Source organism: Ursus maritimus, unplaced genomic scaffold (assembly GCF_017311325.1).
Source record: "Ursus maritimus isolate PB19 unplaced genomic scaffold, ASM1731132v1 scaffold_7, whole genome shotgun sequence".
Classification (NCBI taxonomy): Eukaryota; Metazoa; Chordata; class Mammalia; order Carnivora; family Ursidae; genus Ursus; species Ursus maritimus.
Window position 1 is genome coordinate 67,607,714 of NW_024426885.1, and position 26,883 is coordinate 67,634,596.

General features: G+C 49.4%; 1 protein-coding gene across 1 annotated transcript; it reads right to left on the reverse strand.

The window, feature by feature from the left end:
- Positions 1-8,174: 8,174 nt before the first annotated feature.
- On the reverse strand, positions 8,175-26,600 carry FAM89A (family with sequence similarity 89 member A). The gene is made up of 2 exons (XM_040624148.1): positions 26,292-26,600; positions 8,175-9,324 (listed from the first exon to the last, which is right to left on the reverse strand). The coding sequence occupies exons 1-2, from the start codon at positions 26,574-26,576 to the stop codon at positions 9,061-9,063; spliced, it is 549 nt and encodes a 182-aa protein (XP_040480082.1). The 5' UTR covers positions 26,577-26,600; the 3' UTR covers positions 8,175-9,060.
- Positions 26,601-26,883: the final 283 nt, after the last annotated feature.

The window sequence follows — 26,883 nt, forward strand, 5'->3', positions numbered from 1 at the left end:
TAAAATATCCCGTACAACTAGGTGGAGTATGGGCACTGGGAGGTTTAAAACTGATACCAGGAAGCCATGTAAAGTCGGATAATGAGGGGCCTCGGGAATTGTAACTTAGCCCAAGGATCATGAAACCAGCACAGAATGTTAGAAGGATCCAACGTAAAAAACAAAACCAACTGGAACGACATCGCAGAATAGCCACAGTATGGAGCCTGTAAATTGTAAGGAAAGAGGGAGTGAAACGTGGTTTAAAGGAGTACAGCCAAAGAGAAAAAGTCAATTAAAAAACAAGTATTAGAAAAAATGACAATGTGATATGCTGATCACAGCTTCTCAGATCTTTGACCTTGCAACCCAGATAAGTGAAGATAAATGCATCACTGATTTTTATATTTATTTATTTATTTTTTAAGTAGGCTCCACCACCAGCGTGGAGCGCAACGCAGGGCTTGGGCTCACGACCCTGAGATCATGACCTGAGCTGAGATCAACAGTCAGATGCTCAACCAGCTGAGCCCCCAGCTGCCCCCATACCACTGATTTATTAATCCATACACAGTACATCCCAGTCTTTCTTGAGCACCTTAAAGGTATCTGCTAATTTTTTTTTTTTTTAGAACAAGTTTTAGAAACCGCTTTCCTTGGTATCTGTGAGCAGGAGTCAGCTAAAGGCTGTGCAAGGTCTGCTAGAGGACTACAGAGGAGACCCACCCGATCCGACTGACCTTAGAGTCCATTCAGCATGCTGCTTATTACATCAGGGTAGGAGTACAGGAACGGGGGAGAGGCTGCCCTTGGGTGCCCAGTAGTGCACGTGAACAAATGATTAGTTCTCCCCCACCCTCCACCCCACAGAGTTCATCTTTCCCTACGTAGTTTTCAACATTTTTTATGAAATATTTCAAAGATAACAAAAAAGTTGCAAGGATTCTACAGTGAAAACCCATATTCGGACCACCTACATTTTACAGTTGTTACATTTTTCCCTGACTTCTTTTTAAAGTTTGCTTAAATAATGATTCCTGAAACAGCAGAATTGCTCGGTTAGTTACACTGGGAAGTTACAAGGTAGCGGTGGTGCTTGGTGTTTGAGAAAGAGGTCTATGATTTCCAAGCCCCCCCACTTCTGTGCGAAATCGAGATGTGCTCTAACAACTATAAAAGGTATTTATATGAAAATCCACTGGAAGCTATAAAAACTAAGTCACTCTCGGGGGCACCTGGGTGGCTCAGTTGGTTAAGTGTCAGACTCTTGGCTTTGGCTCAGGTTGCAGGATGGAGCCCCGAGTGGGGCTCCGTGCTCAGTGGGGAGTCTGAGATTCTCTCTCCGCCCCCCCCAATAAATACATAAATCTTTTTAAAAAATCACTTTTAGATATCCCCACTTTCATTGAAAAGCATATGCATTCAGGCAATCGCAGAAAACCTGCCTCATACACTCTGATCCATGATGGTCACACAGTGCTACTCTGACAGAGCCCACTGCTGGCCCTGGAGTTTTCAATGCAGCCCAGAACCAGAGGAGAGAAAGTGCCCAGTTTATGAGAGCACAATATAGACCAATAAGGCACATGGAAAATAGACAAGTGGTCTTTTGTCAAAAGATTTGTCAGTGTTTGAAGCCCTTTGAACTAAATTGGGACAAAACAGCACGGTGTATGTAAGAGCCATAAAACCTTTTTTTTAAAGATATTTACAAGACAAAAAGGCATCATTTAGAAAAGTTAAAGATATTTTTTAAGTCAGTCTTACATGAAGAAACTGAGGCTTAGATTGGTAAAGGGATTTACTTAAGGTCACACAAGCAGATAGTGACAGGATTGGGATTAAAACCGTGGCCTCTACTCCTAGTCTAACAGGATGGGGGGGGGGGGGGGGGGGGGGGGGGAGGTTGGATCTGTGTTGGTCTCCACCCCCATCTACCACTCTGGGCCCTGGGTCTACCCACCCTCCCTTGTTGAGAAAAGCATAATTTACTGTTCTTCAAACACCGTTTGGAGTAGAGAACGAGAGAGGTTTGTTGTTTTTTTTTAAATACAGAACTCACATGAACAGGACTGGGTTTCAATGTTAGTCCTTGTCTCCAAGGGAAGAAGCTATAGAAAGAAATGAGCATTTCACTGTAGCCATTTCTCAGTGGAACAGCCGTGAGCCTTAAAGCTTGGGTTGTCTCTTTCTGGTATCTAACACATCTAGCCATAAGCTTTCATTATAAAATTGGGAACACATTCTCAGAGGAAATGTTATTAACCTAAGACTAAATTTAAAATGTTCTCTGGCTCCCGAAGAGTCAACAGAGGAAAAGCACTACAAAAGCCAGAGCCCCAGGACCCAAAACAGGATTCTATTTATTTATTCCCATTTGACAAATATTTATATATACCTTGAGCCGGGCACTATATATGACTTACATAGGACTTATTATATATGTATATATATAATGTATCTATATATTTACTTTGAGCCAGGCACTCTTTTAAGGGTTTTATAATTAATAAGTCATTTTATCCTTATACTAACCCTAGAAGATGCCCGTCAACTAAATTGCCTCTAAGAGCCCATCAGGAAATGTATCTGAATCTGCTGGAAGGGTTAGCAGTGTGTCCAGCCAGCAGATTGAATGATGATGTCCCGGCATGACACAGATAAATAGCAAAGGCGGGGAAGAACGTAACCGTGCCCAGAAATTCGTGGTAGGTCCCTGCGCTGCTATGACAAATTAAGCTAGATGGCTTAAAACAGCATATTTATTCTCCCACAAATCTAGAGGCGCAAAGTCCAGAACCAGTTTCCCTGGGTCCAAACCAAGGTGTTGGCAGGGCCATGCTCCCTCCAGAGGCTCTAGGGGGGAAGGCATTCCTTGCCTCTTCCAGCTTTGGGGGCTGCTGCCATCCCAAGGCTTGTGGCCACATCTCTCCAATCTCTCCTCCAGCTCCACACCACCTCCTCCTCCATGTGTCAAATCTCCTTCTGCTTCTCTCTTATAAGGACACTTGCGATGGCATTTAGGCCCCACTCGGATAGTCAAGGATAACCTGGTGATCTCAAGACCCTTAACTTAATCACATCTTTTATAAAAGGCCTTTTCAAAATTAAGTAACGTTTACGAGTTCCAGAGAGGATATCTTTGGGCAAGATGTTTTTAGGGGGCCAGTTTTCAGCCTACCACAAAATCATCTGGCAGAGAGCAGCCGCCTGCACGCAACACATGTGGGTGCACACGCGCGGGCGCACACACACACACACACACACACACAGATGTGAACAGAACTCTCCTGTGAGGCAAAATCCTTTATCTGCAACTTCATCCAAGGGAAGGCAGAAGTCAGAGCTCCACAAGAAACTCTCTGAAAGGCATCTTGCAACCCAGCTTCCTGGTTTTGGAGCGTTACCGCAGAAGCCCCGTGACCAGATCCGTGTTACGGAGGAGACCCCTGCATTAGCTGGGCGTGGACCCATGTACCTCTCAGGAGTCCCTTGCAAACATTTAAAGAGTGCTCTCCTGACTCATCCCCATATTTTCCAGAGGTCACCTTGCCTGGACACACTTGGCAGGGAAACACCGAGGTAAACACCTGCTCCAGGGCTGAGCATTCACCGTACCCATGGCTTTAATTTGGGCGCAAGGTCGGAGTCGGCCTGTTTGTATTCCGCTAGCAATTGGAGGGCTTGCATTTCTCACAGCAGGTGGTTCTTGTGCTGATTTTACACCCGGCTTCCTCTTCTCTGTCCTGCCCTTGTATTCCCTTTGTGCTGATTTCTAAACCCACTTTTTTTTAAATTGCATTTTATTATGTTGTGCGAATTTTCATTAAGCAACCTTAAGTAGTTTTTGGGACAGAGGTGGTACAGAAGTCCTATTGATCCATTTAAGACAAATAAGCGTATGACCAGGCACACGTCTGTTCTAGGGTATGTCTCCGGCCCCATGGAGTGGAAGCCCCTTCTTTCTTCGACAGCAGGGGGAGATAAATTCAACTTCCAGGTCTTCTGTCAGGCTCCTTCCAATTTGAGGTCCCAGCACAACAGAAATGCTTTGGTAGGAGTGGCGGAGCCTGGAGAGGTTTATTCATCAATGAGAGAGTCATCTATGGTGTGTCTGATAGAAGCTTGTTGAGAGGAGTCAGTCACATGGCCTATGACCACAGGGGGACTGAGTTGAACCTGACTTCCCTGGTGTTTCTGCCAGCAGGGCAAGTGGGGGTCAGTCACACAGAGAACCAACGCCTGGTGGGGCGTGTTGCTGGCCTTGGCGTGCCAGGAACACACTGCTCGTTCAGTCTGGTGAGTGAGCCCCATCCTCAATCTCCAAATTCATCTCCATCTAGATTCCCGGGGTTCGATGCAGAGGGACAGCCCAGACAAATGGGCGGGGTCACCAGTTTGCCCTTGTACCCCAACTCCCCGTTGTTTTCCCACCCTTGTGAAATCCCTAGGATTTCAAAGGTGCCTTCTTGTTTCTAACACAATGTCTTGGAGGCCATCTTAATGGTCTCCTCTTTCATCTTTTCTCCTGGAGCCCCACTCTGGGATCTAATAAGATCCGAGGACAGGAGAAAGACACAGAATGGAAGATAAGGTGCTCTCTTCCCTCGTCTCAGAACAGACCTGCACCATCTGAAGGGAACTGGGTGCTCTCAGCAGTGGGGTGACTGTGGCTTTGACCACAACGATTTCTAACGCAAGTGCTCCTCCCACCCAAACCGGCCTTCCCAATAACAATGGCTTCTGTGCTCCTGTAGGACTTTGGAGATTCCCCATCTTAGAAACAGAACGGGAAGCAGGTAGGGAGGTCTCTGAGCTTCTGCTCGAGGTTGGCAATGCATAATTCTCCAGATGGCATTTGCCCCTGTCCTCTCCTCTCTGGCATCGGCTCTCTAGGCCCATAACGCGTCCTTACTGACTTGCTTCACGCTTTCATTTTGCTAACCTTGCTCAGTTAGCATATTTAATAAAGGTTTTGCTCAATGTTCTCTAGATACTCCATTTGTGCACATTCTTCAGGGAGTCAGGAGAACCAGACAGGAAACTGGGTATCTAGGGACCTGTCCTCAGCTGATCGGTAGCCAGAGAAGTCGGGTGGAAAGGTAATGCATTCTTATCACAGTTGGCCAGCACAAAGGCATCAGGCAGGCTGCTAACACTTCCAGAGCCCACCCTCACTCAGTGGTCGGAGGCCCACATGCTCCCACAGCATTTTCGCCCCCAGAAGCCATGACCCAGCAGGTGTCAGCTGTCCTTCAGGTGGAACCTCCAGGTGCCATCTTTGTAACATAAGCTCTACCACCTCCATAGAGAATGGGCTCAAGACGCATCTCTCCGAACTCAAAGGATAAGCTTTTCACGAAGACAAGCAGACTAGACATTTTCAGGCTTCTACAATCGGTAAGTTTTCTCCAGACAGAAAGATGAAACTGAACTGCCACCTTGCCTGATGTTGGTGGCCAGAGAGCCTTTCGGTCTCCCATACGCTTGGCGTATGTCCCTGATCATGGCCATGCATGTAGAAGTCAGAGCAAGACCCAGTAGAACGCGCTGCTCGACCCATCGAGGGAGGCGAATGGGCTGCAACGTGAGACTGAGGCCACAGTGGACGATCTCAGATTTCACGCTGTCCCAACCCCTGCGTGGGCCCAAAGCGTAAATGCAGCACAAACTGCATCTCAGAACCCCAGCTCTGTCGTTTAGCCATGACCTTAGGCAAATCACTTGACTTGTATGTTTAATTCTAGAAATGGAAATGTTTTATGAAAGCACACGTTGTTATACGTACGTTTTTGGAGGCCTTATGCCCTTCCGTCTGCCTGCTCACTCTTCTTTCTGAATTTTTTTTTTTTAAATATTTTATTTATTTAGGTGACAGAGAGACAGCCAGCGAGAGAGGGAACACAGCAGGGGAGAGGGAGAGGAAGAAGCAGGCTCCCAGCCGAGGAGCCCAATGTGGGACTTGAACCCAGAACGCCGGGATCACGCCCTGAGCCGAAGGCAGACGCTTAACGACTGCGCTACCCAGGCGCCCCCTTTCTGAAGAACTTATTGACCCTTCAGGGGCACCTGGTTGGTTCAGTCGGTTAACTGGCTGGCTCTGGATTTCAGCTCAGGTCACCATCTCAGGGCCATGAGATCGAGCCCTGAGTAGGGCTCCGAGCTCAGTGGGGAGTCTGCTGGAGATTCTGTCTGTCCCTCTGCCATTGCCCCTCCCCCCATGCACACTCACTCTGAAATAAATTTTAAAACACAAAAAATATATTCACTCTTCAAAACCAGCTCAGACGTCACCTGTGCCAACGACCCCAGTGTTTGTTGAGTCTCCCAGGCCTCGGCGGCCCTGGCGTTACCCTGATCGCAACTCTTAACCTCACATGTTGGGCTATTTGTGGAAGCGGCATCTGCCAGAGTTTCTTCACGTTCTGCAGCTTGTGTTCTCAGTGTCTGACTCGACGTGACCCAGACCAGCGCTAAATAAATGCCAGTGGAATGAGTGGCGTCACCCCAGGTTACAGAAAAATGGAAGCCAGGAGTCAGGTTGGTTAACTGACCCTGAAATCCACTCGGGGTGTGAGAGGAGCTGCGTCATTTGTGAAACACAAGGTTTAAATTATCAGCAACTCTGGGCTCACGGCACAAATGCCGTCGGGGCTAAAGGTGGTTTCTCCAGTGCTCCGTATATTGCCTTACACAGTACCTCACTGCTTCGGGAAACGTCTGCCTGCCTTACAGCCTACCCGGCCCTCTGTTGGCCACTGAGCAGCAAAACGGTCCCACGCCAAACTGGAGCTAACGATGTACGCCAGGAAGCAGTAAAGGACACCAGTGAATTTATTTTCTAATCTCTGCCAAACCTCTGTTATGACAGTGTATTAGCAAACATCTTATGGTTTGGGAAATGTCAGTACTCCTCGCCAAGCTGTATTTACAACGCTACGCTGTATCTGGAGTCAGAGAAAGTTTGGGGCAATGTGTATGTATTTCAAACGGCGTGTTACGAACTGCGGTGACTTTTGTATATATGCCGCTTCACCATCGGGCTGAGGAATGTGTCAGCCCCTCCCCACAGCAAAGAGGAGGCCCCTTGCTTGCCCTGATTCATTCCACTTCTAGCTCTGAGAGCCTATCTTGCAACGAGATGAGCGCCCCAAACTCAAAGGCCCTATGAACCTATGGTTGCCGTTTCAGAAGAACCCAGAGGCAGCAGACCCAGGGAAGCCGTGCGTTCTAAACTCAGGGGCCCCCTTGAACCCGAGCCAGCCCTGCAAGCTTCCCTCCCAGAGATGCTGAAATCCTCCGGGCTGACAGGAGCAGCGCCTCCTGAACTTCCTGTGAAAGAATCACCGGCCGTCCTGTGAACACGCAGGGACTGAATCGCTAGGTCCAGGTGGCCTGCAGCTCTCCTGTGTGTCCCATGATGCCTGCTGCACGGGCCAGTCTGAACACTAGACGGCAAATGGATCTGCGTTAGAATCACCTGCGGCACTTCTGGAACCATGCAGAGACGTAGGTGTCACCCCTTACTAATTAAATCAGAACGAAGATGGGGGCTCTTGAGCCAGGCTCAAAATTCTTCTAAAAGCTCCACTCCCCTCCCTGCCCCCTGCAAGTGATTCTAATGTGGTCAGGGCTGAGCACAGTGGACCCAAGGTTCAATCGTTGTTAACCTTTCATTGTCGAAGTTTCCGGAAGATGACCAGACTTCCCCTGGTCCTATCACTTTTACTGTTCTCGTCCCCCCGAACAGCTGGGCCACATACTGAAGGCAACTTACTACGATCTCTCATTCAACTATTACTTTCAACACAGGAAAACAGCAGGAACGCACGGTCATGTACGGTCACGTACGCAACAGGCTGTCAACATACTGGTCCGTGAGGATGACTTTGACTTCCTCTCTCTGCCCCTGAAGGGTTGTGAATGAGCAATTATCACATCCAAAGAGAGAAGAAGAACGGGGGGTCTGAAGTAGTCAAAGATACAACAGCACCAGACCTAACTGTGAATGGGGGTCTCCTGTGGATAAAACAATTCCAAGAATAAGTCAATAGAGGAATAGAGCTGCTTTCAAACCCTGAATGGCAAGAAAACAAACTATTGTTTTCTTTCCGTAGTTGAGTGGACCCAAAGCATTCAAGTCATGAAAATGGATGATTCTGAGTTCAGACCAAAATAATACACAACTACAGTCAGAGAGGTTAGCATTTTATCCTCATTTTTAACCTACAAAGTGTAAAGCGTTCATCAAAGATTTTAATAAATATATTAAGGCTTAAGGTGATCATTGTTTCGAGTGGAAGAGGCAGGACTGCTTTCTAATATGCTAGTTTACATTTAGAATCTTCCAGGACAAAAAATGTATGCCATCTTACAGCGAATGACACAAACCAGGAGCTCGCCCCCGTTTCTTTTTGCCAACGTAACACATGTCCGTGTTCTCTTCCTCCCTCCTCCATCGGAGAGACAAAGAAGGATACAAATTTTGACAGGTGAAGGGAATGCAGTTGATTGGTGTGGCCTGAAATGTTCACTTTTTTGGTACAAAGCTTTCACTGAGTCACCGGGACAGTTAGTAATGCAGCTTACAAAGAAAACCCAACCAAGAGCCTTGAACGCCCACAAAACGAAAGCAAGGAAGGCTGCCGGATGTATTAAGGGAGGGGGGCCGCAAAATGTTAGTTCTCCTACAGTGCAACCTGGAGGCAATTCCTATGAGAGAGAGTAGCAAATCGTCTACCACCTGCAAGACTAGTGCAAGTCGTCTGTGTGAAATGCCCGGGATGGTCGTCCCCCAGGATCCTCCTGTTAGATTCCCAGCATGGACAGGACTAGTGGGCACGAGCGCACTGGTACCGTGGTGCCAAGCAGGTCACTGAGCACCTCGAGGCCACCTAACCAGAAACTCCAGCCATCGCAACAGGCTGCCACGTGTCCTCCCAATTAAACTGGCAGCACTGGCCGCTGGCGCCTGAGGACAGCCCACGATGGAGGAGCACAGGTGCTTTCTTTGAGAGGAGAAGCTGAGGCTGACAGCGTGTCCGGCAGCAGCAGTGGCTCCTTCTCTGCTGAGATCCCTTTCTAGATGGACTCCAGAATCCAGTCGCTACTGGACAGTGAGGAGACAGGCAGCGACAGGTCCCTCGGGGGGCCCCGTTCCCTCCCATCGTGGAGGGCGCTGTGCTCCTGGAAATATTCCTCCTCCTCATCGAAGAAGCCATTCTCCAGAGCGTAAGTGCAGTCCGGGCTGGACGCGGCCTGGCACGCTCCCTTATATTCCTGAATGGACTCATAGAGGCTGTAGAGTTGGCAGAGCAAGGACATGTCCAGCTGTCGGAGGCCAACCTTGAGGGAAGGGGTGGGGAGGTAAAAACAAGAAGTCAGCACTTGAGTTTAATTTTAGTTGAACACTCAGCCAGCGATCTGCTCATGCCAGCACATTCTTTCCATACAGTGAACAACTCGGAGCATCCCTTGAATGCTTTGGATTTCCAATTTTGAGAAAACCTTAATTGTGGGATGCCCACACCTCAGACATGACTCAGAGTGGCAGGGAAGGATCACACCTGCGGGATGGCGGGCCCCAGCCTGCGAAATTTACCCTGGCACTCAGGCACGCCCTGGGAAGGAACAGCACTTCAACTTCTGGTGGCCCCAGCTGGTTTCACTTTGGACGCCAAGATCCAAGTGTGTCATTTCCTCTTGCTGTGATCAGATTCAGAGAGGACCCACATGTGCCTTCTCTGATACCGCAATCATTCTCAACTCCCGGGGACAAGAGTCCCCTTGCCAGTGACAGCAGCTCACCGGTCAGTGTCACACACACCACCCCTGGAGCACCCACCCTCTAACCAGCTCGGCCTCCAGGCTCCCAAGAGTGGTGTTCTGACTCCTTCTCCTCCAGACAAGGTCAGTCGTACCCTAAGATCCCTGGGGGGTCACGTCCCAGAGCAAGCGACTGAGTAAGTCCAGTAAGACTTGGGGGACGCCACAAAGTCTCCCGGAAACTACTTTCACCAGTAACGACAGAACAAAGAATATTGGAAAATCACATATTTGTTTATCTTCAAGTTCCCCTCTTCCCATAGCCCGTCCCCGTCCCAAGGGAAAGAGCAAAGTCAGCACAGGGAAACGCATGGTTTCCATCAATCCCAAAGAGAGAAGGGTTAACCTGCTTGGAAATGCAGCCTAGACTAGCGCACCTGACACTTTCACATGCACGAGAATCACCTAGGCATCTTGTGAACCGCAAGGCTTCTGGTTTGGCAGGTGTGGAGCCCCTGGTGACAGGGCTGCTGAGCCCCTCTGTGGGGCACCCCCTCCCCGTGCCAAGGGCAGAAACTCTGAACTGGAGGCTAGGAGACCTGCCTTCTGCTTCTTGGCCCTTGAGCAAGTCTTGTATCATCTCTGTACCTTGGCTGATGACAAAAGAGAATAATATTTCTCTTATGGGGCTACTGGGAGGATTCAAGGAGCTATCCATCCATTTTCATAAACAGTAATCGAATGCTACTGTGTAGCAACTTAAGGGCTAACGCGTGGGAACACGCATGCAGAAAACACAGAGAAAGAGAAGATCTACAGTCTTCATAATTGCCCAGCAGTGAGATCTGCCACATGAGACTCGCACACAAGGGAAGCTGGGGTCCAGAAAGCAGCACTCACCTCATGACAGGTGTTAAATGCCAAGTTACTCTTCACAGCCTTCAACCACGCTAAATGGCCAAGCAGACAGTGGCTCTCTCTCTACTACGCCTGAACAGACCATAAAAACAGAACCAAGTCCCACCGAGTTTGCGTATGTTGCCACGACATTCAGGGAAGACTTCAGGATACAGGTCTGAGAGGGCAGACCGGCTCAAAGGCATCCTATTCTCGAAAGTACACCTTGAATAGGTCAAGCCATGGACAAACCAAGAGACGCCCAGGCTTGCCGCAGATGGGTCAGACAGCATCACTCCTTGCCCTGATGGCTTGTGTGCGTGTGTTGTCAGACAGAAGAGTGGGTTCCTGACATCCGTGTTGGAAAAACCACCCAGACGATGCTGACAACCAGTTCCAGTGAAGAAACCAGTGTTCTCGACACAAATCCCTGTCTTTCCTGGGTCACTTATATGTATTCTCCTGTGAGCACTGACTTCCAGGCCAGCAGGCAGAAGAGCATGGAATCATGGGTTCCCGCTGCAGAGCCTGCCTGTTTGGGTTCACATGCTGGCTCTGCCACGCGCTAGCTGTGAGACCCTGGACATCCTGTTCAACTCCCGAAAAGAGTAACAGCTGCTACTGTGGTGATTATGTTCATGATTCTCTCCACTCTGCCAGCCTCAGAATCTCAACCTGGAAAGGAATGGCAGGTGTGGGACCTACCAGGCAGCAGGGTCCCTGGAAACAGCAGTGGCCCCCATGGCGCCATGTTCATCCTAGCCCAACTCAATCGTGAACACCAAGCAAGAACCACCCGACCACCTTCGGTAGAAGGCTGCCAGGGCAGTCAAGCCAGATGAAAATTAACCAGCAAACCTGCTTCTTGAGGGCCAGGGTGGACACTGTAGACTTTCAGATAGGAAAGGACCTTAAATGTCTCACCTTCAAACCCTAAAACCCTTCCACATCAGTTCACTCATTTCCAAGCACATAATGCTTCTCCACTCAAAGTCAAAATCTCCCAGCCGGTAGGTTCTAGGGCCCTTGACGCTACATTCCACGTACACACAAATCTCATCTCTCTCTTAGCTGCCTTCTAACTATTTGACGGTAATTTTCATTCCACCATGTCTACCCCCTGGAAAAAACTGTCTTCTCCAGCCAGTAGCTTCAGGTCTATCAACTCTTCGTGATGACCTTCTGGCCCATTTGAACCACCGGGTCCGTCTCCCTGGACTCGCTCCTGTCTCCCACGGCTCCTCCAGTGTCCAGATCTGAACTCGGTAACGAGGACTGCAAGATTCTGTCTTGGCAAAGTCACGCCTACCTATCTGATCTAGGATTTAATACAAGGAATGTGAACTTTAATAAAGAGAGCCACACCCTCCCAGAGCCACACTAGTGTTTGCTTAAAAAGTCATAGACTCATACAACGCGGGTTGTTAACTACGCTGGGATTTAAAAAAAAATTAATAGAAAGATTTATCTGGTGTCCTGGAGCTATTTCTACTGAGTCACTCTGACGCCAGTAGGGTTGGGCTAGCCCAAGCCCATTTCCCACCGTGGAAATGAAGAATGGGGACACAGCAGAAGGGGGAGGGAGCAACATGCTCCTGGACCGGGTCTGACTCTCATGCTCTGGGCAGGCGTAGGTGACAGCAGGAGCCTGGGCTCCACGGCTCTAGAACCCCTGCCAGGTTCTCAGGAGCGGACTTCCCCTGAACGTGCACTATGCAAAGCCCTGCGGTCCCAGGCTTTCCTCTTCAGCTGCCATGTCCAAGGTCCTCCAGGCTTCGAGCCGCATTGTGTCCTGGGGAGCTCTCTGCATTGCAGCAACCGATGACTCACAAAGCTGCCCTGTCTTCAGGTGGAACGCTGGCCTAGAAACGGAGGGCTGACCCGCCTAGGAAGACAGCTCGGTCCCACGCACACCTATCACACGGCCGAGCAATGCCAAGGGCTTAGGCTAATTGAACAGGGACCGAAGCACACACACGTGCAGGCACATGCCTCCGCACATTCAGCTTCTCAGGGCCTTCTGCAGGCACTAGACCAAAGCTCCTCTGACTTCCCAGCAATCCTCCAAATTAGTGAGGAGGGCAGGAGGTAAGGAGCCACGAGCAAAGCCAACTCCCAGCCTGGACACCTCTCCCTTCACTGTGGTTGTTCAACACCTGTGCTGAAATTTTCTAGACGCAAACTGCAAATCCCTAGGCAGCATTCCATGATCCGGTCTGACTCTCCTCTTCCCTACCCGCACCTCATGCCTCAGTGGGCCGAAGGCCCCTTCCCCCAGACTGTCCCGGACCTGTCCCCACTGTGTCGGTCAAAGCCTGCTTGCTCGCCCTGCCCAACACCAGCTTCTCCTCCCCTCTTGGGACTTTGACTGGTTCAGCCATGGGTGCTGCTCACTCCCCCACCTCCTCTGCCTGCACTATTACCCTCTACCTTTCACTGCTGGCAAGCACATGGCTCGATTTGAAGAATCGAATGCAGGACGAGCCCACACGCAGTGGCCCCTTCTTCCTCTGGGATCCCCAGCACCCAGCACCCAGCACAGAGCCTTGCCATGTGGACACTCAGATACTGGCCAACTCTGTGAAAACAACTCTCGGTAGAGACGCCCTCCAAAGGACATCTGGCTGCAACAGCAGCCCGGCAGTGGGGTCGTGTGGGGACCAGCAGGCCCCTTGCTACACCCCACAGGGAGCTGCAGAGGTGGCAGGGCTGGAAGAGGCAGCCCTTTGTGCCCAGAGCACGCCAACGTGCCCCGAAGAAAGCCCAAGACCATGTGGTTATTGCCGCATCAACAAAAAAAGCCTCACCTTCTGCTTGACAGAAGACCCAAACCCAAGTTTGCTCCCTGGGTGTTCTTTCTAGACTCACACTGTCTGCAGCTGGGAGAGAGACTCACGACAGGCCCAGAAATCAGTCTCTTAACCCTGAAGACCCAAGGGTCTGCGAACGTGGGAAGGGGAGAGAGGCACCACGCCATGGAATTACATTGCAGAATTGATTCAGGACGTGATTAAATCACCCACAAATGGGAACACGTCCTTAAAGAAAAAAGGAGTGGGGGAGCAGGGAACGCCGTCTGCAAGCCCACTAACCCTCACCACTGTCCCCATTCTACAAACAAGGGAAGCCTGTCATCGTAGTGATGTGTTCATGTGTTCCCACATGTCCCTGCAGGATGGCTGATCTAATTCACAGCTGCAATCAGAAAATACAGCTCTTTTTTGAAAGCAGATTTTAAAAATTCAGATACTTGAAGAAAAATACAGAATTCTAAGACCCTGTAATTTGTAGCCCTTATTCTAGACCTTCAAGACAATTAAGAACAATCAACCAGTTTCCACCGCTTTCAACTGCTGATGCCATTCCTTCCTCTCTCTGTCCCGGCTTCCTGCTTCACTTCCTGATCATTCCCTTCTCTCTCCCATGCACAGAGCTCGCCTGCACCCCTCCTGCTGCATGCAGCACAGGGGGCTCACCAATCCACAGCATCTCTAACAATGGGGCCAAACAACCCTGAATCATCCTCGAAATTGTCTCAAAAACACAACGGACTGGCCACTGAATACACCTCAGACAGGTGGCTCCAGCTGGGTTTGGGGTCATTACATTTCTGACTTTCTTTGAAGGGTGCTGTGGAGGACAGAGTTCTTCCAAACTTTCAAAAAATTACAACAGACACAGGACCATTCGGATACGAGGCTTAGAAGATGAAAGGAACTTTTTAAAAGGAAACTTTTGTCGGGTCAAAACAAAGCATCAAGAAAAACTTTAAGATATTTTTAAGAAATAGGTTGTATTTACAAAAAATAGTCTTTATGTATGAAACTAAAAATGAGTTGGTGTAATTCACTAGTACATTTAAGGGACATAAACAAAAGCCAACTTCTTCTCAAATACAGCAATGAGTAGAAAACAGAAACATATATCAAAAGAAACGGTCTCATTTGCGCCTTGTTCCGGGGCCCCAGGCGAGTCTGTGGGCTGAGCTGGGAAGAAGCAGTGCGAGGTGTGTGGGGATGGGTTAGGTCAGGAAATCACACTGGGGTCTGCTCTGAAATGACGCCCACCCCCACACCAGACCGTCTCTCTCCCCACCGCTGCCTTCCTCAACTGAAGTTGATAAATACCCCACCTCACACTGGGTGGGAGTGATGTATGGATCCCAAGTGAAACTACAGAATCAGGAACGTAGCATGAGAGCGGGGGGGCAGATGCAGAAAAAGTTTGTTGTATGAAAGTGTACCTTGGAACATAAGGTGGTAGGAACATGGTTTAAAGTACCAGGGTATAGTCATACAATAAAAACTAGGCGGTCATTTCAAGGGATGAGCAGCTGGGTAGAGAAGTGACCCACGTGCCTGGCACAAAAGCTCAGGTTACCAACCATACGTGAGCAGGAACTCCCCCTCTATGCACATGCACACATGTGTGCAAGCTTCTGACCGGGGGAGGAAAGGTCTGTTGGCAGAACTTACTTCTAGAAAGCAGGATCACTATTTGCAGCCTTCTGTACAGCTTAATTTTTTTCTCAACAAGGATGATACTCTTAATTGTAAAAACTAGTAGTAATAAAGTATCATGTTAGGTAGGCACACGATGTAGGACTGCTTGGCAAGGTCTATCGAAAGCCTTAAAATAGCCCATAACTTTTAACCAGCTAACTGTTCATTTCTTTTTTTAAAAGATTTTATATCTTTATTTTAGCAGGGGGAGGGGCAGAGGGAGAAAGACAGTCCCAAGCAGACTTCACACTGAGCGTGGCACCCCACAGAGGGCTTGATCTCAAAATTGAGATCAGCACCTGAGCCAAAACCAAGAGTCCGATGCCCAACTGGCTACGCCACCCAGACACCTAGGTTCATTTCTAGGGACTGACTGGAAAATCTTGGCTCGACACAGATACGAAATCCTCATCCTTGCTCGGTGAGGTAGGTGTTGACTCTGTTATGACGAGGAAGTTGGGATCCTGAAAGATGAAAGCCCTTGAAGGAGGGCGTACGGTGGGGGTCAGGGCAGGGAGCGGCACAGTGACAGCCAGCGCCCTGACCATCAGCCTGTCCTGTCCGCACAGCTGACCCAGGCAAGGAGATGCCACAGTGTCTGCTGTGGTATGTGGCCAGCTGCTAACATCACAGGTGACTTTTATTTTTGGCTTTTCTGAATTTTCTACCATGAGTATGTATTCACTTACAAGGAGAACACTTCAAAGTTATCTTTTTAAAATGTAATGAGTGACTAAGCATATACAGATGGCTTGTGAATTAATTTTAGAAAGGACTTGGGAAATGCCCCAAATCGAATCAAGATGTCCAGTACGTATCTGCGGGGCCGGCATGTAATAAAGCAATGACCTAAAGGATCCTAACCTGATTTCTGAATAAAGGATGTGACAAAAGAGGGCGCTGACCTGCACACTGTTTTGCAAAAGAAAACCAAAGAGAAAGACTCCCTTGGTGTTGATCCAGTAGGGAAGGGGCTATTCACTTGGCTACTCAAGCCTTCCTGAAATACCCCCAAAGGCCCTCAAAGGTCCCAGGTGGCCGGTCATCCTGTGCTCACTACGCAAGCTTCCAATCCATCACGTGGTTTCCGCACCGCACTCTCCTCTCCTGGGTGGAAAAGAATCCGTACTATTTGGTCTGCTTTAGCTCCTGTGAATACTCTAGGCCCACCAGGCCAAGGACTAGACTCTACAGAGCCACGGTGATTCAGAGACAGAACAGGGGCTGTATGGTTGCACCCCCAGATTAGGCCACGCCCAACGCTTAGGCAGCTCAGGCACCCCCCTGAGCGGCTCTACCAGGTAAGACAGTTTCCGTCGTGTTCTTCTGCGGACAGCTGGGGGCATCCACGCTGACGGAGCCCATTCTGCAACGTCTCCTCGCACATGCTTGCTTCTCTCTAACCCCGACTAATACTGGTACCACCGAAGCCTGTTTCCTCTTGCACTGCTTTAGGCAGAGCTGGAGAAAAGCAATCAACCATTTTCTTTAAGTAATGGCTTTGCTCATTCTTTCACTATTTTCCCATTATAAAAACAAAACATTCTAATCACAATAAAATTTCAATGTTTTTCATAATTATGCAAACCATCCTTCCCAAATTCCATGGTCTAAAGCAGCTATCTTCATATGTTTTAGTCTTGGGGCCGCCTTATAGTCTTAAACACTGTGGAGGGCCCCTGCGAGCTTTCGTGACGTGGGTTGTATCCGTCAACATTCACCTTATTAGAAGTCAAAACTGAGAAACTTTGATATCGATCCACTTAAACATAACTAATATGCCCATTACACGCTAACGTGCCATTTTATAAACAATGCCATTTTGTAAGTCTTTTTTTTTTTTTTACCCTTTTGTAAATCTTGTTAATGTCTGGTTTATCTCCTGCATTTGATCCTTTGTGACAGGTTGGTTTGGTTGAAGTAAATGAAGAAAATCTGGCCTCACACGGATATGTAATAGCCTTTCAGAAAACTGGGGGTGTTCTTTTTTGACAATACCCTCTAGCTGGCCGCGGTGTAGAATCTGAAACTAGGCCGGTGCACTTTTCATACTGTTACATTAAGACCCATTAGTCTTGCACTTCGAATGGATCTTTTAGCCATGTGTGATTTTGTAACAGCAAGCATTGGGTCTACAAAAAATGGGAAACACTAACTCACTGTATTACGCAGATCTTCCAAATGTTGATCTGTTTCCTCAGGTAATATTTTAAAATATCACATGTATCAATATGACCACCACATAATGATGGACCCCGGGAATGTCTCCAGACCACGCTGTAAGAACTGCTGTTTTAAAGATACCCATTTTTAGGGGGGCCTGGGTGGCTCCGTTGGTTAAGTGTCTAATTCTTGGTTTCAGCTCAGGTCATGATCTCAGGGTCCTGAGAGCAAGCCCCATGTCAGGCTCCACACTCGGTGAAGAGTCTGCTTGTTCCTCTCCCTCTGCTCCTCTCCCTACCCCACCCCGATCTCTCTCTCTAGAATAAAATCTTTAAAAATATATTTAAAAAAATAAAGATACCCACTTTTAGCATTTTAGTATACATCCCTCAAGACACTATGCTTATGCAAGCTGTTTTTTAGCTAGTTACCACATACACAAATGTATACATATAGTTTTGTAACTTATTTTTTCATACTGTGAACATCTGAACCACATTCTTTTCAATGACTGCAGAGTATTCTATCACTATTATATAATATATATGATTATGTATCACTGAAATACACATCTGTGTACAAGTAGTATTATTCACTGTGTGACTATTACTATAAGATAAATTTATAACAGTGAAATTGCAAGAGAAGCGGAGAAGGGAAAAGGATGCTTTCCTTTCAATCCCTCCCCAGCCCTGGGGCTGCAAACAGCAGACCATCACTCATCAAGGACTTGTATCAAAGCCTAAAACCTTGTTGTCCAAGATAATGAGTGCGGACATGGATACAGCTGATGATGAAATCAGTGGGACCGGAGGGGAAAACGTGACTTGCTAACAACACACTGGAACGTAACACACATTTGAAGGTTAGTTTGTGTTCTGTCATTTCCTTGAATGATATCCAGTTAACTGAAACTCCCCCTCTGCAAGAGGAGATGCAGTTAGGGGAGAAAATTTGAAGTTAAAATCAGAAAACCAAGTTCTAGGATAGTATCTAGAAAACCTCATATCATCAGGTGGTGTTTTTGCAGACCTGACAAAAACTGTACAAGAAATTCTGTTTTTATGGTGTCTATTTCCCCCAGCCCTCTCCGTTACAATGATCATGCTTTTCAGTCTCTGCTAGTGTTCTAGATAAAACTTGATACCTTATTGTTTTCCTTCGCATAGCGTTGTTAAAACACCTTGCCATTTCTCTTTCACTGTGTTGAACTTGGCTATTTTCTCTCTAAGTGCAGTCGACAACCTAAGAACACACCAAACAGCCTCTTTCCATGGTCTCTAATCTCCACATGTATTTCAGAAATCCTCAGGCCAGCCTCTCCAGGTTCTAACAGGCCTGTGTCCCCCAGACGCTGCTCCTTCCCTACGGAGCACTGGTCCAAGGACAGAGGCTCTCCCTTCTCCCCCAACCCTCTGCAGTCAAGGGCAGTGCTTCCTCCCAGAATCCTGGTAGATGGGATTCTATACCTGCAAAACTAGGCCAGCCCACTGCTCGTAGGGCCAATCAGGCCAGTGAGCAGAACGCACTCATAAAAACAGAACAGGCCACACGCCTTAATGAGTTTCTGCAGCACCATAAGGAAGCCTGAGGGTTTGTCTGTCTCCGAAGTTCCTGGAGGACGATGTACATCTCTGGGCTAAGTGTCCATGAGGGAAGGAGCAACAGGAAAGAGAAGAACCACCTTTCTGCGCCCTGCCTACTTATCACTTGGAAACATCTGGAGCCTGTGGGCAACGAATGAGCTGAAGAGAAGGTCAGGGCTCTGGAGAATGACACTGGGTAACTGGGGGCAAATATCTGACCCAGGCAGTCTCACGGCTGGTTTCCTGTTCGTGGAGTGTGTGGCCCGTCTGTAGGGTTTCATACACAGGATCGTGAAAACTCTAGCTTTTCAAACTGAGGTCTGAAGTCACTGTGGCATTCAGGTGGGCATTCAAGAAGCAGAACTGCAAAGCCTCCACCCGGGGCTCAGTGGCGGGGAACCGCACAAGGGCCACGGTCCTCCTTTTGAGCCCTCCCTGAACTCCACTGGCCACACAGCCTCTCTACAGCACTGCTGGCCCTGGGAGAGGCAGAAATGCTCGGGCACTTGCGTGGCGGAGGGCCTCTGGCAGTGAAGAGGCATCCCAACAACTGGGGCACTGTCCCATTCACACGCAACAGAGGAATGCCTTTCACCACAAGTGGGGGAAAAGGAGAGGTTTTGCTTCTCGCAAGATACTTGTAAATTAGGAAAAATACTCATTTATAGTCTCTACAGGTCCGGACAGTGGTAGATAAGGTGATATGAAAAAGATCTTTCAATCCTCTATCTTCAAATCTTGGGACTGTAAGTATAACCTCACTTAGAGGTAACATCAAAAGTGAATGAAACCAGGGGCGCCTGGGGGGCTCGGTCAGTGAAGCGCGGACTTTGGCTCAGGTCATGATCCCAGGGTTTTGGGATGGAGTCCCACTTGGGGCTCCCCGCTCAGTGGTCAGTGGGGACTCTCCTTGTCCCTCCGCCCCTCTCCCGGCTCATGCTTGCTCTCTCTCAAATAAATAAAACCTTAAAAAAAAAAAAAAAGTGAATGAAACCAGGCCAGGGACCCCACCTGCCTGCCCTTACAGCCCCCACCCCCACCCCAAGGACACAAGTGTGCTTTCAAACACATGAACTTTTATATATACACACTTTTCTAGTTGTGTTTTTATTGGGTGAATCCTGGGGTGGGGACAAGTACCATTACAGAGTAATTATGGCCTCAAAACTTTAAGAACTATTACAGCCAGCCTAATTTTTGATGAATGGAGTCCAATAGCAAACCTGCACGGCTCCTCCTTTTCTTTGTAGAATTTACAACTACCAGGTACAGCTGTGAAGTGTCCCAGGGACACCAAGCACACTGCAATAGGTAGGTCCTGCACTCGTGCCTACATTAATTTTATGACACAGCAAACTTCTGCAGGCACTGTAAACACCCAGAATGGCAGGAGGGGAAAAGAATTCTATTGCTAGAGCCAAAAAGGGCCTTTGTGGGCACCTGGGTGGCTCAGTCAGTTAAGGGTCTGCCCTTGGCTCAGGTCATGACCTCACGGTTCTGGGACTGAGTCCCGGTCCGGCTCCTTGCTCAGCAGGGGCTTCTCCCTCTGCCCACCCCCCACTCGTGCTCTCTCGCATGTTCTATTTCTCGCTCTCAAATACATAAAAATCTTTAAAAACAAAAACAAAAGGAGCCTTTGTGGCATTTAATTCTCTTTTTCCCCATAGGGGATCTATAGCTGAAAATAGTGAAGTACTTGCCCAAATTATATCACGTAATCTAATTACAGAATTCAAGCTCTTGATGCCTGGGTCAGGAGCTTCCCAGCTCTGAAAGGGCTTGTTAAAAATGTGGACTCTGCTTTCTCCTAGATTCGGATACTGCCGGTGTAGGAAGAGGCCCAGGAATCAGCATTCCCACCAGCAGCCTCGGGGATCCTGGGGCTGGTGGTAAGACCAGTGAAAGCACAAAGCCAGAAAAGACAGTGTTAAAGGCCATCAGACATGCCCACTCTCCCGTGATCAACCTCTATCAAGAATGCTGTATTGGTAGCTAACGCTTTTATTCCGACGGCATTTCATAGGCCTGACTTGGATTGGACCTTTACCATAAAACCTTTTAAAGACTAAAATCCCCTCCCTAAGACACTGGTTTCACGCACAGGATAAGAACTGAAATCCACTGGGATGTGGGCTATTCAAGCTAATGCACGTCTCCTGGAATACAGTTCACTGCACAAACTCATTAGACGCTTAGTTCTTCTCTCAGCGAAAATGCGGGGAAGAGGAGTGTTGCTGGTCTCCGAAATCAAGCTTTATTTAATCAGATTAAATTCTTCCCCTAAACCATTGCAGCTCAGGAACTCAAAAGTTCCATGTGGATGATTTCCCACTCATGCATGGGTTGGTGACCAAAATAACTACTTGACATTTTTTAAAAACGATTTTATTTATTCATTTGAGAGAAGGGGGGAGGGGCAGAGAAAGAGAATCTCAAGCAGACCTGATGCGGGGCTTGATCTCATGACCCTGAGATCATGACCTGAGCCGAACTCAAGAGCCGGCCGCTCGACCCACTGAGCCACCCAGGTGCCCCATTACTTGATGGTTCTAAGGGAAAAAGAGGAAACATGAAAAAATGGGGTTCCAAATCAAAGCTACTAGAACTTGCCCTTGATGATTTGAGAGGCAAAACCCCAGAACCGCCAGGGATGTCACCCTCAAACACCTGCTGCCCCCCATATCTGAAGGTCTTCTGTCTGTGCTTCCATGACTCTTTGAGGTGTCCAAGCTCGACGAGCTGAAGTCACAGAGCTCCTGGGCAGGTGGTCTATGTACCAACCTCAGGGAAGGTGTGTGTCAGGGGTCCCGGCTGACGCTGAGAGTCAAGGGTGTCCTTCAGCCACGTGAATGGATTTCAAATGCCAGCTGAGGTCTGCTGAGCAAAGGCGACTTTGTCAGCTTAGCAGATGAGAATCTTTCAAACTGTGGGGTCCTTCGGGGCAAAGTATTTTTCCGTAGGAAGAGGTCTGTGACAGATATCTAAGAGTGTGGCTGTCCAACGGCCCCCTATGCTCTATTTCTGCAAACTGGTCTTTCTTTGGGGGATTCCCCAGCACCCCCACCCCATCCACACGGTCACACTAACTCCGTAAAAGGCACAAACTCGGTCCTCAGTCACTACTAGCTGGTCCAGGCTGGCCAGACAGCTCGAGCTGGGGCCACAGGCGTCCCTCCACAGTGTTTACAAACTGGAACTAAGAAGCATGGCCAAAACTGAGTGTGGACCCGGTTAGCAGCCACGGTCCAAACAGTAGGAAAAAAATAAAATGGCAGGGGGAGACAGGAGACTACAGCGGACTTCCCGGGGGCCCCGTCAGCCCTGGTTCTAGTCCGTCTCTGTACACGTCCAGCCCTTCAAGAGTCTCCTTTTGCAAGAGCTGGTTCAGACTGAGTTACAATTACTAATACAGAGACTCAAGGAAACTGAGAAGAGGTCCGGACCGCAGCACCCTCACTGCTGTAAAGATGACCACATCTACCAGCTGGTGGAAGTTCCCCACAGCTAGAGAGTCCCCATTCACCCTTGTATCTCCGCAGCACTGGACACCTAACGCGCACCCCGTAGACATCTGCAGAGCGCGATTTTATATACCATCTGATGTTTAAAATGCACACACACACAAACTCAGCCTCTTGCTTTAAAGGAGTCTTTTTGGTCTATAGAGCAGTCACTGTCTGTGTGACTCTCACGGCTTTCCCAACGGGCCCACTGGGGCAGCGGCTGGGGACCCACCGCAGGACCGAGCTTCACAGAAGAGGGGTTCCTAGAGTGGGAAGTGCTGAAACGCGGGGTGCAGTGGAAACCACGATTCTCAAGCAGAGCACAGCGCCACCAATCACAGGACGGAAGCCTGTGCCCTCACAAGGCCCAGATACCCACCGCCCCAAGTTCCACCCTCACCATCCCTCAATTGCGTATCAGCAGGTCCAAGTCTCCTTCCCAGCCTCCAGCTCCTCATTCTTAAATGTGTGACATGCTCCTCCACTGATGTAATGGCAAACCACCTTTCCCCTAAAGGAGCCACTCCTCTTGACTCCCCCATCGCTGCAATGAACCTCACCTTCACAGTGACAGCTTCGCAAGGTTATTCCGTGTTGCACAATGGCACACCAGTTACTGCACACAGTATAATGTGTATTGACTAGGAAAACCTTTGCACTATGTGCCCCCGAAAAAGCAAATAAGGTCGTATAATGTGATCCGTGTGCATTTGTGTTAGTGTGAGTACATACACATGCCGGCACTGTAATGCAATGGTTAAAACAGGGCTTTGGGTGGGGAGGGCCTGGGTGGCTCAGTCAGTTGAGTGTCTGTCTTCAGCTTAGGTCCTGATCCCAGGGTCCTGCGTCCAGCACCCTGCTCAGCGGGGAGCCCGCTTCTCCCTCTCCTGCTCCCCCTGCTTGTGCTCTCTCTCAAATAAAAAATCTTTAAAAAAAACCAAACAGGGCTTTGGGACATAACTGGTTGAATATGTGATCGTAGGGGAGTTAAATTCTGAGTGATTTTTTAAAAAATATATGAAATAGGATGGACCTAGAAGGTATTGTGCTAAGCGCAATAAGTCAGACACAGAAAGACAAATACCATATGATTTCACTTACACGTGGAATCTAAAAAGCAAAACAAATGAACAAACAAACAAAAAGCAGAAACAGACCCATAAATACAGAGAACAAACCGATGGTTGCCAGAGGAGATGGGGGTAGGGAGGATAAGCAAAATGGGCAAAAGGGAATGGGAGGTGCAGGCGTCCAGTTCCGGAATGAGTAAGTCACAGGGATGGAAAGTAGAGCATAGAGCATACAGTGAGTCAATGGTATGGTAACAGGCTCGTACGGTGACAGATGGTGGATACACTCGCAGTGAGCACACAGACTTGAGTCACTACGTTGCACACCCGAAACTAATGTCACATCCTGTGTCAGTAAACAAATAGATAAATAAATAAAATAGAGTATCCATCTCACGGAGAAGTTATGCATAGAAAGCATTTACATTGTGCCTACACAGGAGATACCCCTAACGATTAACAGTGACTATGTCTAGGTGCTCAGACTGTGAGTGATTTTTAATTGTTTTGCTTAGCCACACTTTCCATAAAAACGCTCAAGTCACCTCCCCACATTTTCTGCATCAGAGACGCGTCTCGCATTGGATTCCTGTTTCCTGTTCACTGGCCCCCGCCCTGCTGGAGGCTCTCACCTTCTCCCAGCACACTTCCCGCTCTTTCTACACACCCTGCAATCACATTGACGCTATTCCCTTATTCTGGCTTTGCTGCTCCTTTCCCACTGCCCTTGTCCCTTGATAAAATTCTGTTGCCTTCAGAGGCCTTCCCACACCACCACTGCTTGCACAGGACTTAAAAAAAAAAAAAAAAAAAAAGATTAATTACATTAATCTGTGATTGCACAGGACTTTTTCAAAAAGGGATTCATCACATTCGGCCACGACTGCTAGTATGTCCCTTGACACAGATTTGACCTCAGGCCTTCCAATTAAATAGATCAACACAAACTATTGCACAGATAATTCAGGAATGAACTCAGCTTGGGTTACCACTCAGACCCCACTGCCCCAGGGTAGTAAATCTCTTAAAGCCAACAGACCTAGACCACTTTTAAAAGACCTTGTGACATTCTGTGAAAGGACTTGTCAAGGCCTGTAGCCATATCTTCCTTATCTTTCTCTCAGCTAAATATCAGACTGACCAAAGACCGCTGTTTATTTTCCTTGTGCTTTAAACAGTTAGGCTTAGAGAGAGCTCTGGTCCAAGGCGTAATTATAAGGTTGTGGCTGTTCTTCAGCTGCACCAGGAGGGACCTGGAAAAATACTTTTGGGAATGGCACATTGACTCCCAAGCCATCAGAGCATGTTATAAACCAGAGCTTCCCAAAAGGAGTGGCCCTGAGGTTTTCCTGTCTGTTCCAGTATGGGACTTAACCCAGGATGAGTCTTCCCATGTCACCCCCATATTTATGCTACATATAAGTTCAGACTGTAAACATACCAGATGTAGGTTTATCGAATTAAAATACAGCTCGCTAGCTGTGCAATGCTGGTGTCAATGTTTATTAATAAATAAAAACGGTTGTCTTGGAATTTAAGTCATTCTGTAAGAAGCTTAGGAAATCTACTCAGAGAGGATTGAAAATCACAATTTCAATGCCAGCTACAGAGTGGGAAGACAATATCTGATTGATTAAAAAATGTTATTTTAGGGGGCTTTTCTAGATTTAATTGTCTTACTTTTCAGAATGGATATGCTCCTGAAAAGAAGGAGGCATAAACTGAATGCTTCTAAACAACATCTTAATGTACTAGATCCATATTTAAAGGGTTTCTGTGATAAGCTTTTCGGCAAATTTATTCTTAGGAAAAGAGCAGATTTCGTATATTAGATTTCCTTAATAAAGTTTTTACCTGTACTTAGGACAGGCACTGAGAGAAAGGAAGGGGCAAAAAGAGAGCGGGTGGCCAGGGGTAGGTGATCAGGGGCCAGCGAAGGCATAGAAAGCAGGAAGTTTTCCAGTTCTCTGCTGGCCTGGCCTAAGCCTGGAGACGAAAGCTGGAGAAAGGCTCTGTGCCACCTAAATCCCTGCCCTTGCCCTGTGTTTGGCGTCATGTGAAATCGTGTGTCCCGGTCCACACACTTCAAATGTGCTTCCCAAGGACTGAGAAAAACTAAGCCCCATTGTTTGGCTCCCAGACTCGGCCCGAAGAACCCACACGGGCTTCACCCAGCCGGGGAGCGCATCCCCTCCATTCTTCTCTAGCGGGCGTGGGGGCTCGGCCCCACCGCGCAGAGGGGATGGGCCGAGCATTCGCCTTCACAGCCATCTGGGGCCGGAGCCATCCCGCAGTAATCGGATTCTGCACGCGCCGCCTGGGGCGCGGGGGAGGGGGCGAGGGCTGTTCCAATTGCCAGGACAAAAACTGTCCTCTCCAAGGCTGGAAGATACAATCGCACACAGCTCTAAAGCCCGCCGCCGCAGTAAAAGCCCTTCCCCGACCCGGGAGGTCTGTCTGACTCCGGACAGGAGTGACCAAGCCGCGCCCGCCGCGAGGCCACGAGTGAACCCCACGCCGCGCCTCCCGCCGCCGGTCTCCGAGCCAGCTGGGGCCGGACTCGGGGCGCCCGGGCTCCGGAAACTGCCTTTTCAGTGGGGAGCCCCCCGGGTAAGGGTCCCACCGTGGACAGAGAGGACTAGTAAAGGGAATAGCTGAGAGGACAGTGCCCTTCTCTCGGCGCTGGCGCCTGGGGCAAAAGAGCCAGAAAGGGGCGGGTGGGCGCGGGGACTTCCGGAGCAGAGCGCGGGTCCCGGCGAACTTTCCCGGGACGGCGAGCCCGGACGGAGGAACACCCCCCGCCCCGGCCCGCGGAGCTCCCCTTACCATCTCCTTGCGGAGCAGGGCCAGCGCGGCGTCCAGGTTGGGAGGTTTGGCGGGCAGCCCCGCGGCCCGGGCCCCACCGCCGCTCGCGCCCCCGCGGCTCAGCTCGTCCTGGATGCGCGACTTCTGCGCGTACAGCCGCTCCAGGTGCCGCCAGCCCCCCGACGCGCCGCCGCCCGACGCCGAGTGCAGCAGCCCGCTCAGGCTCTTGGGCAGCGGGGGCAGCCCTTCCACCCGCAGCCCCCGCACCGCGTCCGCCACCCCCGGCGCCGCTCCGGCTCCGCTCATCGCGCCGGACCCGCGCCACGCGCCTGCCCCGCCGCCGCCGCCGCCCCGGCCCTAAGGCTCTCCCGGCCCGCCCCCTTCCCGGCGGCGCCCCACCCACTTCCCCTCCCCGGCGCCCCGCCCCCTCCCTGTATCCCCCGCCCCGCGCCCGGCAGCCCTGGCGCCCCCCGCCCCGGCCCGGCTCACCTCCAGCCCCGCCCATGAGCCCCCAGGCCCCCTGCCCCCGTGCTCGCCCCCGCGTCAAGGCACGCCTCCAACCCCGCCCCCTTACCTCCCGCCCCGCCCCCACCCCTGCCCGCTGCCGGGTCCC